General features: G+C 38.6%; 1 protein-coding gene across 2 annotated transcripts in view; it reads left to right on the forward strand.

Annotated features, from left to right (window-relative positions):
- snx24 (sorting nexin 24) overlaps positions 1-16419 on the forward strand; it is a 143056-nt gene that overhangs the window by 85165 nt on the left and 41472 nt on the right. The window contains exons 2-3 of one of the 2 annotated variants that reach the window (XM_033017505.1): positions 1450-1533; positions 3628-3732. In XM_033017505.1, the coding sequence (XP_032873396.1) occupies positions 1450-1533; positions 3628-3732 (189 nt within the window). The remainder of the gene's footprint in view (positions 1-1449; positions 1534-3627; positions 3733-16419) is intronic. The other variant, XM_033017506.1, reaches the window with a different exon arrangement.

Raw genomic sequence — 16419 nt, forward strand, 5'->3', positions numbered from 1 at the left:
CTGTTGTGAAGGAATGTAAATTCAGATTTCTGAACTATACTTGCATGAATGCAGAAAATCTCATCATCTCGAGTATTAGGAGATGGCTAATTATTATTTTTTAAGTTTAATATCGGAAGTATGTGCTTCCCCAACAAAATTATTTCTACAGCGCCAATTTACAGTAGCATGAAGCAAAATGTTACTTTTTAAAATTATGGGATTCTCTAAGGGGCTTTGTTAGATAATTACCAAATATGCTGGTTGCAATAAATAATTGAACTTTTAAAAATATACCAAGGTCTTCATCATTTCATATTGTTGGGAGAGGGAGACGAGTAAACAAAATTAAGCAATGAATATACAGGTAGCATTCGAAAATGGAAAGCAATTTCACGCTTAAATTATTTTAACATTTTATTACTTTAAATCCTTTTATATTTCTTGTAAGTAATTTTTTCATTTATGATTTGCGTTAGGACATTGTGTGTAATGAAAGTGTTAAAACTTCTATTGGTTATATCTGTATTTTCTTTTTGCATGTGTGGAAGCTTTTTTTATTGAAATGTGATATTTTTAATATTATTGTTAAAATATTAGTTTACAAAATTGCTATTATGTAAGGAATAAAGTGGATTGACCAATCCATGTGATCTCCCCTCACTCTTTAAATATTTAAAAATATTTGAATGCTTCTGTGTTAGTTTTATTTTCAAAATAAAGATATATGCTCTTCATTTTGCAGCTCCAATACACAGTACCTGTGCTTTGATAGCTACTTTCTCCTATGTTCTTTATCATCCATTTTTCAGACAAATTCAGTGACCCTAGATTCAGGCAGTGACATAGTGCAGGGTATTAATTAGCACACCCAGAGGCTTGATATTCTGGCCTTTCGACCTTCCGCAGACCAGTGAAAGCAATAGAACCTGTCATATTTGTCTTGTAATGAAAATGAACTTTTGCCATCCTTCATTGTGCTAAAGCAGACTGAAAATGTCCAGCTGAGGTTTTTTTAAACAAATATATCTGTAGGTTAGAAGCAAATTGGCTTGCAGCAGTATTAGGTCTTAATGGTTTCTGTTTTTGCATAGAACAATAAAATGTAAACTTGTATTTTAGTGATGCACTCTACAATGTAATTTGATGCAAATTCTAGGTGTTAGAAATCTCAAATACAGATATTTGTCATGACACTGCAGGATGTCATAACCAATTTAATTTTAAGGTATTTTTTGTAAATTTGGTGTGACACACCTCTGTGCCCAAAATGATAAAAGTTTAAAAATAAATAAATAACCCTATAATTGATGGTGAATAAACTTGGTCATTGAACTTTTATCAATGTCATCATGAGCCGATGCTTCAGTTATGCAATACTGGAGACTTTTTAATATCATGCAGGAGCAGTTTATTGGCCACATGTGAAGATGTATTAATTCTGATTTACATTTTTTTTAAATTTTGTAGGTGTTTAAAATTGAAGTACTCATGAGTGGAAGGAAGCACTTTGTAGAGAAACGGTACAGTGAATTTCATGCACTACACAAAAAGGTAATTTCTGTCATTACTTCACAATCTTCATCTTCCCACCATCCCCACGCAAATTCTCCTCAACCTGGTATCTACTAGCTGTAGTTTACTGCTATAGGCCCACGAAACAAGTGGGATTGTTAATCATCAGCTGAAAGGGCATCCTTTGGGTATTTACCGAGTAAGCAGTCAGGTTTTGCCGGAAACTTGAATTGTCTTGAATTTGCCTCTATTCATCTGAAGAGTTCATTACTCACCTGGCAGTGCTATCATGGAAGGCAGCAGCTGCGATGATGACTCTTTGACTGCTGTTGATGGAAGGATTCTGCAACAAAATATTGTTCACAAATGCTGTTTTCTGAGCCGATGCTGAGTACAACATTTGTAACACTTTGGTTGGCCACAGTCCCAATTAATCACTGGACAATGTGGCCGTTTATACACTATGCTGCAGAGAACCATATTTTTGAAGATCTGTTATCTCTGCTACCTTGTTACGGGCAGTCATATGTACTCTGCACAGCAGGGATGGAAACCCCCACTGTTGAACGTATTTTGCACAGTTTTGTCAGTTGCTAGTACTGTATAATCGGAGTTGGCTCAAATGTATTCCTTAGAGATATTCTTTGCTTTAATTTTTTCCCCCTCCGAGTCATAATAGGCATAGATAGAACCTTTTTTTATCCAGTCCAGGCATCCAACGCATCAGACAAGATGCTTGCAGGGAGGTGTTTCCACTTCAAAACCCCAGCAATGTCTCTTAACCACAGCCTCATCTGAGCTCTCATTACTGCATTTTAATTAATTCATTTTCATCCTACATCATCAAAGTTTATGATTCTCATTTTGTGTCAAGATGTGATATTGTTGTGTGAATCTTTTCCACGAGATGCTGTATAAATTATGTTAGGCCTATGTAGCTGGCAAAGAAAATGCAATTTAACTCCAGTCATTCTGGTTGAATTTGAACCCTGATGTCAAAGGTGAAAGATGTGCGCTATTCAGTCCCCAGTGGACCACCCGTTTTTTGTTTCCAGTTTTTCATCTCTGTTAACGACATGCAATGCTGAACTAATAGTGAACAGAAATTGGGGAATAATGTTGTTGAAGTATAATAAATATTTTGAGTATTAACACCTGCCAGTTAAAAAATCTTGCATATTTATCTGCGGAAATCAAGTGATGAAATATATTTCCATTTTGTAGCCAAATAATGGACCACAATTTGCTGAAATGTTGGGGTGGATTTTTGGCAAGTGGGGATGAGGTGGTAGCTGAGATAAGGAAGGTCACAGCATTCATTTATAACCATTGTATCTGCATTTCACAATCCTTGTGCTCTTTTATTTTAATATTAACCTTTCTCTCAATTATAAAATAGATTATTTAGTATTTCTCTACAGTATACTAAACTCTAAGCTTACTTGTACTGCAATCTTTCATGAATTTCAACATATTTTGTTAAGCTTTCTAGTTTGGTGCTTTTGGCATGCTTTGATACAGTTCTCCTCCGATGCCTAAATCCATCTACATTTTATATCACCTAAGTAAGACACAAATAGTGGCCCCTGTGAACTGCCATTCATCGCAACTTGCCAACCTGAATGTTCACTACCTGAACTGTGTGGTTTTAGTGTAATTGCTTTGCTTTTATCTTAAATTCCCCTTTACTCTTTATGCCCAGCCTCTCTTGTGTTAACTTTACCAAAGCATTAAAAAAAATAATTTAAACCATTTTAGTGTCATGTCTTATGCTGTGTTTCTGGCTTATCCTCTGTCTGCTTCTGACTTGCCCTTTTATTTTTAAAAAGGCATCAAACTAGTTTGAATCCAAGCATGACAAATGGTAAGATGGCATGAAAGCTGACAAGAAATATAGTCAAAGTGATCAACTCATTTTCTCCAGTTGTAATTAATCAAAAAAAACCCCCCTATATTTAACTTTTTATATGTGCTGAGAAAAAGGTTTCTCATTTAAGTGATTTGATCATGTTATTCTGTAAATCTATGAACAAAATAAGAAGAAGCATACAAAATGAATATTTTAACAAATATCAACTTAAAGTGGCTTTAATTTTTGCTAATTTCTGCGACATAACTTTATTTTCTGAAAAGCTGAAGAAAAGCATCAAAACGCCTGAAATGCCTTCAAAGCACGTGCGAAACTGGGTACCTAAAGTCTTAGAACAGCGACGCCATGGTTTAGAAGCCTACCTCCAGGTAAACTCACTAAAAATGTTTTTTGAGTAGGCATCTTGCCTCATAAATCAAGGTTGCATAAATGTGTTCTGCATTGGGAGCTTCTTTCCAACGCGTGTAAATGAGCATTTGCGCTGAGTTGCCCTCAACGATATGTAGCCTGTTAAATACATCATAGGTTTCAACCCTCAATACATATTTCAGCTTTATTCTGTCATACACCTTTTGAATTCTGCTATGAAATATCGATTTATCAGATCACAGGGCACTTCACCGCGCAGAGTGTTGATGCCAAGAATTCTGACATACAGACTACACAAAGATAATGGCCCATTTCTGTCACTGTCATAGCAGTAAGAGAATATGAGGCCACTTAGACTTGCAATGTATACTGTTAGATAAACCAGTATTCCTTTCTGATCTGTTATAAAGCTTATTACCACATTATTATTATTATTATTATTATTATTACACAATGCTTTTGCTCTTATACAAAATACTAAACCATTGATCTTGTAAGTTTTGACTTTTTTTATTTTAATAATAAAATAACATTTATAAAAACAAAGAGAAGCAATTTGGAATAAAAACAATTCAGACGTGAAGGTTAAAAATGTCCAAAATGTGAATTACCTATGATCTGAACCGTATTTCCATGTGTTAACAGTCAGATGTAAATATAGCTCAGTGCAAAGATGTATGTAACGCTCTCTTTTTATTAGGAGGCTTCCGGCTGGTCATGCTGGTCGCCACAGAAGCAGTCTGCCGGCTACTCGCTCTCTGCAGGCTCTCCGCGGGCTGCACGCTCCCCGCGGGCTGCACGCTCCCCGCGGGGAGCGTGCAGGCTGCTCAACACTCTGCGCAGGCTGCTCAACACTGCGCGGACTGCTCAACACTCTTCACGGGCTGCGCGCTCCCCGCAGGCTGCTCAACATTCTGCGCCCCTTCCGCTTTTTATTCTCCTTGCCGCGTTGTTGAAAGCGGGTTCCGGAAGGGGCGGTTTTCACAAATTTAAACCTTTATAAAGAAACATAGAAAATAGGTGCAGGAGTAGGCCATTCGGCCCTTTGAGCCTGCACCGCCATTCAATATGATCATGGCTGATCAACCATCTCAGTATCCTGTACCTGCCTTCTCTCCATACCCCCTGATCCCCTTAGCCACAAGGGCCACATCTAACTCCCTCTTAAATATAGCCAATAAACTGGCCTCAACTACTTTCTGTGGCAGAAAATTTCACAGAGAATATCTTTTGTACTATTTCACCGATCGGAACAAAACTTATTTGACTTGCAGCAGAGGAGAATGGTGAGGAAGGTGGCGAAAAATCGTAGCGCTATGGGGGATCGTTTATGCGCAAATTTAATTACACCGCAGACTGGAAGTGGTCAAGAGGAGAGTTTTAGTAATAGTATAGATTTAATTGTCCATGGTTGTTTTTAATGATTTATGTAAAAAATAGTATATTTCGTACTAAATAATGAATTTGTCCAAGAAAAGGTCAGGATGATTTGCACTGCCAAAGGAAACAGCAGCTCTTGCTTCTTGAAGAATGCCCAGGATGACAAAATATCTCAGTGGCCTTTATAATACCATAAAATTGACTGTCGTGATGAAGCTGAAATGTAAAAGAATCAAATAACATTTTTAACCGAATTTAAAAGAATTTGAAAGACTAGAATAATTTTAAAAATACAACCTAGGCCTATTTTCACTAAATGTGTATGTCACTGGCAACGCCAGTATTCATTAACATCACTAATTACTCCTTGAGCAATCAGGTTGAGTTTATTGCCATGTGCACAAGTATGGTGAAGGGGTTACAATAACATTCTTGCTGGGGCAGCATCTTGGACACGTCGACTCAGACAATACACAAACACATAAAGTATGAAATGTGAAAAGAAAAGTCAGTAAAAAAAAAGACCAGTACAAAAATATGCAATTGGAAACAAATTCAGTGGTAGTGCAAGAGGTGGCATGTACTTTTCCATTACCAAGATAGGATAAAGGTTGTGCACATTGGTTCAAGAACCTGCTGGTTGGCGGATAGTAACTCTTCCCGAACCTCGGGCCTTTGCTCCTCTTGCCTAATAGTCACAGCGAAGTAGAGGGATGGCCCTGATGATGAGGATCCTTGATGATAGATGCCACTTTCTTGAAGAAGCACCTCGTAGATGATTTTAATAGAGGAGAACGCTGTACCTGTGATGGGCCAGAATGAATGCACCTTTCTCTGTAGTCTCTTGCATTCCTGTGCATTGGAGTTGCCGTACCAAGCCATGATGCAACCAGTCAGGATACATTCTTGCAGTGCATCTGTTGAGGTTGGTTAGAGTGTTTGGTGACATTCCGAATCGCTTTACATTGCTAAGAAAGTAGAGGAATTACATAGTTCACATATCACTTTAAGGCCAAACCACCTAAAAACGAGAGACCTTTTCCTCCCCTCAGTAAATCAGCAAATTTTCTATGATAATCACTACCGGAAATTATTATTACCTCATTATTACTGATATCAGTGTTTTCTTTAAATTCCCCTGTTCCAGTACTGTACTGGGATTCAAAGTTCCCTCTAGATTGGTGATCCCAACTTCTGAATTTGTGTCCAGTTGCAGCCACTCTGCTACCAAACCCTGGACGAAACTCAAAATTATGGCACTGTACTGTACCGACACAAAATATTTAATCTATTGCCAGTATTTTATTTTCAAAATCTCCCATGGTGGTATCTGATAGAAATTCTCAATACTCATTTTGTTTTGAAAGTCCTGTGTTACTGTTTATCTCAGTCATTCTGTTATATCCCACTTCTGTTATGCTGCCTATTTATATTTAAGGAATTGCTTCTGGTGCAAGGCATGGATGGTGTAGCAACAACTTGCATTTTATAAAGCATCTTTAATGTGAAAGACTCCAAAATAACACTGAGCCAATAAGGAGATGTTAAACCACATGGTCTGGAGGAGAGGGAAGGGAGTCATTTCAAGAAGTGCCTTAAAGAAAAGGGAGTGGCAGATTGGATTTGGGAAGGCATTCCTGTGGTTGAGCAGGTAACTGGGAGCATAACACCCAGACTTGAGACTCGGGTAAATTTGAACTCGAACAGTACAGCACAGGATTAAGCCCCTATGTGTTGTGCTTAGTTTAGAGATACAGTGCGGAAACAGGCCCTTTGGCCCACCGAGTCCGTGCTGACCAGCAATTCCTGCACACTAACACTATCCTACGCACACTAGGGACATTTTACAATTTTTTCAAGCCAATTAACCTACAAACCTGTACATCTTTGGAGTGTGTGAGGAAACAGGAGCACCCGGAGAAAACCCGTGCGGTCACAGGGGGAACGTACAAACTCTGTTCAGACAGCACCCGTGCTCAGGTCTGGGTCTCTGGAGCTGTAAGGCAGCAACTCTACTGCTGCGCCACTGTGCCGAACACAATGCCAAGATAAACTAATCTCACCTGCTTCCACGTGATCCATGTCCCTCCATTCCTTCCATGTCCATGTGTGTATCTAAAAGTCTCCTTTAGATAGGCACAAGCAAGGATAATATATTGTTTTGTACTCCATTGACTATCCAGTGTATCAGTCTTGCTGTATGTTGGTTGTTTTACTTTTAAATATATTTTGCAAATTATGCAAGAGTATTTTAATTGCATAAGGCTTTGCTTGAAATGTGCTTTCAATCACTGAGAAAGTTCTGGACGTGAATGGGTCTGCATAGGATTGAGAAGTATTTCACTGTGAGAGGTTATATGCTGGCAGTTCCTTTTCAAACCATCAGCCAGAACTACACATTTTCAGCATATCTGTTTTTTTACGGTGGGGGGGGGGGGGGGGGGGGGGGGGGGATAGTGCAGTGATGAGAAAATACATTAAATTATATTTTTGAATCCTTGCTAGTAAACAATTTGAAATCACTTAGACGATCAAAACCTAATTAGAGATACAGTGTGGAAACGGGTCCTTCGACCGAGCAGCAATCACCCTGTAAACTACTGCGATCCGACACACGAGGGCCAATTTACAATTTTTACCAAAGCCAATTAACCTACAAACCTGTATGTCTTTCGGATATGGGAGGAAACCAGAGCACCCGGAGAACGTACAAACTCCAAACAGGCAGGACCCATTGTCAGTATGAAACCCAGGTCTCTGGCTTTCTAAGGCAGCAGCACTACTGCCGTGCCACCCTGATATCCATTCTTTTCTGCAGCAATTCAGAGAGGAAAATGCTTTACTGAAAATAGTGTTTATAGTATTTTAAAACATTTAAAATTAATTATGTATTTTCTTCAAGGAATTGCAAAACAATATCTTAAAATATATGGAGTGCTAAATCTCTCTGAAAGTTCTTGAACACAAATACTTGCTATGAGAATGCAGGGTGACTTGGACAGGTTGTGGAGAGTGGGCAGATGCATGGCAGATGAAGTTTAATGTGGATAAATGTGAGGTTATCCACTTTGGTATCAAAAACAGGAAGGCAGATTACTATCCAAATGGCGTCAAGTTGGGAAAAGGGGAAGTACAACGGGATCTGGGGGTTATTGTTCATCAGTCTATGAAAGTAAGCATGCAGGTACAGCAGGCAGTGAAGAAAGCGAATGGCATGTTGGCCTTTATAACAAGAGGAGTCGAGTGTAGGAGCAAAGAGGTCCATCTGCAGTTGTACAGGGCCCTAGTGAGACTACACCTGGAGTATTGTGTGCAGTTTTGCTCCCCTAATTTGAGGAAGGACATTCTTGCTATTGAGGGAGTGCAGCGTAGGTTTACAAGGTTAATTCCCGAACTGGCGGGACTGTCATATGCTGAGAGAATGGAGCAGCTGGGCTTGTACACTCTGGAGTTTAGAAGGACGAGAGGGAATCTTATTGAAACATATAAGATTGTTAAGGGTTTGGACACGCAGAAAACATATTCCCGATGTTGGGGGAGTCCAGAACCAGGGGCCACAATTTAAGAATAAGGGGTAAGCCATTTAGAACGGAGATGAGGAAACACTTTTTCTCACAGAGAGTTGTGAGTCTGTGGAATTCTCTGCCTCAGAGGGTGGTGGAGGCTGGTTCTCTGGATACTTTCAAGAGAGAGCTAGATAGCGGAGCCAGGGGATATGGGGAGCAGGCAGGAATGGGGTACTGATTGGGGATGATCAGCCATGATCACATTGAATGGCGGTGCTGGCTCGAAAGGCCGAATGGCCTCCTCCAGCACCTATTGTCTATTGTCTACATTTTATTTTAAAACAATGTCGAAAGCAACATTTTTAACACTCAAAAATACTTTATAGCTGGTAATTGCCTCTAATTCAATAGTAATCATTCTAAATTGAGGTCATTACCATAGTATTTACAAACCTATTACAAAAACAAAAGTGTCGAAAGGCGAAAAGTGCTTAAAATCGCTCTTCCTGTGATTGTCGACTTAGTGCTGTTAAACAATATTAATGACTTGGATTGTCAGCATGTAACTGTGCTTTCCTTGGTACAAGTGATTTTATTGATCGATATGGATGCAGACCACAGTCAGATTACTCTACTCTGATTTTATCTGGGCATTAACTAAGTTTATTAGTACCAAAAGTATCTTTAGGTAGATCTAGATGATGATGTAGATTAAGAAAAGCAGAATACCATCCATCATTTTCCTTTGTGCTAATAACTTAAATCCATCATTGTTTATATCTGCTAGTTTCAGATCCCATTGTGTCTTCTGGCTTTTGGTAATGGCCTAAGTGAACCCCAGCAATTTTCCCTCCAGTGGCAAAACTCTCCACTCAATTGTCATACTGGTTTTTAATTAGAATTCAGAAGTGTAGGTGGTAGGAACTACTTCGGTTCTTTCATCTCCAGGCACATCTTTCTTTACCTGTCATGCACGGTGGTAAAACCATTTTTTTTTTTTAAAGTGACATAGTTTTGAAAAATAGCTTCTGAACCCCCAGCTCAGCAATCATTTCATATATAACACATTGCTGAATTCACAGATTTATGAGTTAGATGGTTCACTTTACCTGTGCTGCATTGACTGTAATCTATTTTCAATACATATAAATCGAAATTGCTCTCCTTTCCTTTCAAAATTATCATTCTAGAACTACAATTCAAATTAATTTGGAATGTCTATATTGTCATCTTCCCTGTTAAATGTTATGTATAAAAGGGAAAGCACCTAAAATCAGACATTTCAAAGTGTGTCTCATAGCAAAGTAAGCTGTTTCAGCTATTTCATATGTGTCAAATTTGCTTATCTTGACAGAATTTGCTGATCTGATGTATGATCCATGTAAGGCCACCTGCAAGAGATCCAGTAATATTTTTAGTAATCTGCAACAAATATACACAACAAATTTTATTCACTGCATAAATCTTTTTTCAATATTTTGTCTTTTTTCAATATTTTGTATAGAAAACAAAAGCCTCTTTGTTACATAGTTACATTGCAGATGCTTTAAGTTAATTAAAATATTTTTCATGACATACCTCTCAGCTCTTTTTGCCCAGTATTGGATTTTTTACACACAATTTCTAATTTTGTTTAATTTGCTTTTTCATTTTTATCTATGTTCTATATGATGTTATTGTTATGTTGCCCTTTAATTGAGAAGGTTGAACAATATGGCTCCCTAGTATCTTCAGATTATTAAATGGTGGCAAATTAATTTTACAATTAATACACCAATATAAGATTATCAAAATGATTGTCCACAGTTGTTTACCCCTTCTGAAATACTATATTAATAAAAAACAGCCAAGTATAAGTCAGGGCTGACAAGAAAACAGAGGGAAATTGTAAAGTTTTAAATGGCAGGCCAGTTTTCTACTGCTCTGGTTGTTCAGGCTGCCCTTTATCACGATCATTTTTCACCTGTTTATCTCCTTCTGTTATCAACTTTAAATTAAAATTTGTGCGAGACTGAGGGTGGTGGAAAATTTAGGAAAATTCTTGCTGGGTGTGCAGATCAACGAGATTACAGATGCTGGTTACTCTGTTGCTGTGACTCCATCCAGATTAAACAAAAGCGAAATACAATGAAGGTGGGACAGCTAAAAATGCCGTAAAACACTTGGCAGAACACACATCTGTGAAGTAAGAAACAATTGATGTTCAAGTCGAGAATATTTTGCCATTACATTAGAAATGTTGGTAATTACCGATATTTAAGTCCATAAAGAGTAAGGCAATCTTGGGATTGGATAGACACAAAATGCTGGAGTAACTCAGCGGGTCAGGCAGCATCTCTGGAGAAAAGGAATAGATGGCATTTCAGGTGAAGACCCTTCTTCAGACTTTCTTCAGAGCTTCAGAGCATCACATTGAATGGCGGTGCTGGCTCGAAGGGCCGAATGGCCTACTCCTGCACCTATTGTCTATTGTGTCCTGTTACATAATTATGCAAGTGCCTTTAGTACCATCATATAAAAAAAGAAAACTGCAAGGTCTGTGATAAAGCAAGTCTATTGCATCCAAACTGAAAAATAATAAAAAAAATACTATCTTCAACATTTGCGCAAAACTTTTGTGAATGATATGTATATAAAGAGACCATTTAAAGATGTTCTTAACATGTTTTAATATTCTCTTGCAAATATAATTCATAGCTGAAATAAAAACTGGACAACGTTGGACTTAACTGTCAGAGAATAAGCAATGTAGTCTGGAGAAAAATGCTTACAAAACCATTATATCATAGAACACTAATAACAAATAGTTTCCCTTCTCCATGAATAACAATAATAATCCAAAGTGACATCTTGCACCATTGATACCTTGAGGAGACCTCATGCTATTAGACTAGAATGTACATGGGAATCTAGTGGTTGGCCGACCCACTTTTTGGAGCTCTGCTCTCAGACTTGCATATGGAACACTAAAGCTTTTACTTGCACTTCCTGTTGGGCAGATGAACACCCTTGGTGCAGGTGTCGGAAAATTAGTACAAAGGCATCTGATAAATCTCACAGGGCCAGGCTCCTTCATGGAGAAAGTCTTGAAAGTCCTTCAGAAGGATGAGAAGCAGGTCTGCCTTCTCTTATGATGAGGATCACTGCACGGGAAGAGATGATGTGATGGAGTTTCTGACTCTGGGTTGGAAAAAATGTCATGTTACCTTTCAAGCATGGGCGGCACGGTGGCGCAGCAGTAGAGTTGCTGCCTTACAGCACTTGCAGTGCCAGAGACCCAGGTTCAATCCCGACTACGGGTGCTGTCTGTACAGAGCTTATATATTCTCCCCGTGACCTGCGTGGGTTTTCTCCAAGATCGTCCGTTTCCTCCCACACTCCAAAGAGGTACAGCTTTGTAGGTTAATTGGCTTGGTGTAAGTGTAAATTATCCCTGGTGTGTGGAGGATATTGTGAATGTGTGGGGATCGCTGGTCAGTGCGGACTCGGTGGGCCGAAGGGCCTGTTTCCGCACTGTATCTCTAAACTAAATGATGTGTGGACTTCCATTTTTATTAACCGTTGTCTGCATCATCATATTTCCAACACTATCTCAAACTGGCCTTAAATTACATACATATTCAAGAGATTATTTCTGATGATCGTTGGTCCATTTAACAATTTAATTTTGTGTGCTATTTTTGTTCATCTCATTAAGAAAGCACAATGTCCAGATATAAATACATGTTGCCCCAGTGGTCGGCTATAACATTTCAAACTGGTCTTTCACTCGAACCTTAATCGTAGAATAACATAACTGATCCATAACTCCCTGTTTTTCTTTTCTCTCTCATGTTTCCTAAATGGTAGTGTGACATGCACAATTTTGCATTCTAAAGGAATAATTCCTGAATGGCAATACTTTAGAAGGTTATGTGCAATCTGCAACGTTCTTCCCTATTTGCTTTAAAAATCTGGGATTGAAATACACAGTTTCTGTGAATCTGGCACTTTTTAGTGCTTTTATTTCCTTCCTCACAGCTATTTAAATCATGATAATTTTGCCACGTGTTGGTTCCTGAAATTAAAGTAGTTCCTACCAACAATCCAGGATGCTATTTTTCTCCTTTATTATAAATACTGACAAACAGCAATATGATGAATGATCAGCTGAAATATGACAGTGATCTTGATTTGGAGATGTTGTACCCGGAACACTGAGAGAATTTCACTGTTTTCCTTCAATAATGCCCTGGGACCTGTCACGTTTATCTGGGAGAGTGGAGGAGTTTTCAATTTAATGTCTCATCTGAAAGTTAGTGCCTTCAGAATTGCTGCTCTTCTGCTGTACAGCATTGACATGAAGGTGTGAATTACGTGCTCACGTCTCTAGAAATGGGCTTTGAGTGTATGACCTTAAGACATGGGACTGAGGGCTTGACCTTTTAAGTTGTTGCTGATGCATAAATGTTTAAAAATAAAACAACATTTCTCCTTGGGAATGCAAAATCATTAATTTGATAAAAAAAGAAACTGTGGAATGAACAAGATTAAACTCAGCACACTGATCCCACAAAGAACCATTCAAGCAAATGAACCACATAGTAGAAAATGAATATATAACAGCGTTGAAGGCAGGTTGGTCCATAACCATTATAATATTGATTTCTGATGCCTTGAACCACGAGGTAAAATACTGTAAGCTTAACAAGAGCACAATTGAAAAGCAAGCAGGTAAAGTTCAACTATCACAAACTTTTACATATATAAAAGCTCACCAGATATAAATGTTAATTATAACTGCTGAAAAGAGAAATCTTGTATCTTTAAATTTAAAAAAAAATCTGTCAAGCAAAAGATTGGTTTCATTTGCAGTTAGAATAAAGGGTCATATTCAATCCTGTGATACAGTTAATACACGTAATATACATAGTTTACATCACTTATTTGGAGTATAGGTGATTTCTGTAGGTACTGTTGGTATGCCTCTTTGATGCTGAAGTTATCATTGTGATCTGCAAAGTCATGCTTTTTATGGTAACCAATGAAGCAACAGCACTTATTTCCAAAGAAAACATTCCACGAAGATTTGTAATGTCATTGTTGTGGGCATTATTTTTGCCAATGTAGTTTTCTTCGGACGGTCACAGAAGAATGGTTTCATCAAGCAGGCCGAGTAGCCATTGCTATTGAAGATTTTTCATAAGCAAGCCAGGAAATAAAAAGCACATAATTTCAATATTGCCCAATATTTCAAACCTTGTACAGAGCAAAATATGAAAATGGCAAAATAAGCATGAAATTAAGTTTGATGCTGAAATTTCAAAGTGCTTCAGAAAATATAATAACTTGAAAGTATAAAATCCATACATTTTGAAATATTTACCTGAGGGAATTATATACCACATATTTAATATCTAAGTTTAGGATAGAGCATACTGTTTTGCTTTCCATATTTAGGGATTTGTTTGCAGTGCAGAGTAGGTTCACTACATTGATTACTGGATAAAGAGGTTAACATATTTTTTTTAAAAGAGTTTGGCCTATACTCACTATAGTTTAAAAGAACAAGAGGAGGCCTTATTGAAACATTAAGACAAAATTGTGGGTGAAAGACTGGGTAAATAGAGAGAGGAGGAAATGAAGTGGGAGATTTCCTGCAATTATAGAAAATAGGTGATGAAGATACTGTGATTCTGCATTGAGATATATTTCGATTGAATAATTAGGTGAAAATCTAGCACATGGATTTTAATGTGAGGTCCTGCGTTTTGTACGAGGAATCAGCAGGCATATCATTATCTAAAAGGAGGGCAAATGCAAATGAATTAAGTTCAGAGTTATGGTATTCTAAGTGCATGAATTGGATCATGTAAGTGGGTAGATTCAACAGAAGATGCTTAAGAAGGTATATTAACCTTTATTGCAAAGAGATGGAGTTTAAGAAAAGGGAGATAAACACAAAATGCTGGAGTAACTCAGCGGGCCAGACAGCATCTCTAGAGAGAAGGAATGGGTGACGTTTTGGGTTGAGACCCTTCTTCAGACTGATGCCATGAGTGCCATGGTACATAGATAAGGAAATGTATGGATAAGGAAGTGTAAGGTGTGAAAACAGGACAAAGGGAATGGAGATCAAGGGAAATGTAGAATAAATCATTGTTAGTTCGGAGAAGGTAACAACAAAGCAAACAGATAAAATGTTGTCAGAGACAGTAAGGTGGACAAAAACAGTAAGACTGGTCGGAGAACTGGGAAGGGGGAGGGGATGGGGATAGAGGGAAAGCAAAATAAGCATGAAGTTAGAGAAGTCAATGTTCATACCGCTTGGGTGTAAGCTGCCCAAGCGAAATATGAGGCGCTGTTCCTCCAATTTGCGCGGGGCCTCACTCTGACAATGGAGGAGGCCCAGGACAGAAAGGTCAGTTTGGGAATGGGAGGGGGAGTTAAAGTGTTTAGCAACTGGGAACTCAGGTAGGTTTAGGCGGATTGAGCAGAGGTGTTCAGCGAAACGATCGCCGAGCCTGCGCTTGGTCTCGCCGATATACAGGATATACAGAGAAAAGAGAGGTTCTGTTACAGTTGCACAGGATGTTGATGAGATCAGACTTGAAATTTTGTGCACTGTTTTGGTTCCCTACCTAAAAAAAAAAAAAAAGCATTGGAGGTTGTCATTGGATATTTACCAGGCTAACTTCTGGAATGAAAAGGTTGTGCTATCAAGACAGGAATTGATAGGAATCTGAGGGGTAACTTTTTCTACACAAAGGGTGGTGGGTGAATGGAACAAGCTGCCAGAAGAGGTAGTTGAGGCTAGGACTATACCATCACTTAAGAAACAATTAGACAGGTACATGAATAGGACCGGTTTGGAGGGATATGGACCAAGCGCAGGCACGTGGGACTAGTGTAGCTCAGACATTGTTGGCTGGTGTAGGAGAGTTTCCACACTATCACTCTATGACTCTAAGATAGACAAGACAATTTTGGTCAGTATTCCTTGGAGTTTAGCAAAATAAGGGAACTTGACAGGGTTCATGGTGTAATGTTTTCATTAGTGAGAGGGTTATGATATGAAGCCATAACTGCCATGTAAGGAGAAACCCATTAAAACAGAAGTGCATAGACATTTGGAGACACAATAGAAACATAGAAAATAGGTGCAGGAGTAGGCCTTTCGGCCCTTCGAGCCTGCACCGCCATTCAATATGATCATGGCTGATCATCCAACTCAGTATCCTGTACCTGCCTTCTCCCCATACTTCCTGATCCCTTCTCTCCATACCCCCTGATCCACAAGGGCCACATCTAACTCCCTCTTAAATATAGCCAATGAACTGGCCTCAACTACCTTCTGTGGCAGAGAATTCCAGAGATTCACCACTCTGTGTAAATTTTTGTTTTTTCTCATCTCAGTCCTAAAAGATTTCTCCTTTATACTTAAACTGTGACCCCTTGTTCTGGACTTCCCCAACATCGGGAACAATCTTCCTGCATCTAGCCTGTCCAACCCCTTAATTTTGTAAGTTTCAATAAGATCCCCCTCAATCTTCTAAATTCTAGCGAGTACAAGCCGAGTCTATCCAGTTTTTCTTCATATGAAAGTCCTGACATCCCAGAAATCAGTCTGGTGAACCTTCTCTGTACTCCCTCTATGGCAAGAATGTCCTTCCTCAGATTAGGAGACCAAAACTGTAGGCAATACTCCAGGTGTGGTCTCACCAAGACCCTGTACAACTGCAGTAGAACCTCCCTGCTCCTATACTCAAATCCTCAGATGGTCACAAATCTTTAAATTCCTTTGCCAATGAGAACCAGTGA

Source organism: Amblyraja radiata, chromosome 3 (assembly GCF_010909765.2).
Source record: "Amblyraja radiata isolate CabotCenter1 chromosome 3, sAmbRad1.1.pri, whole genome shotgun sequence".
Taxonomy (NCBI): domain Eukaryota; kingdom Metazoa; phylum Chordata; class Chondrichthyes; order Rajiformes; family Rajidae; genus Amblyraja; species Amblyraja radiata.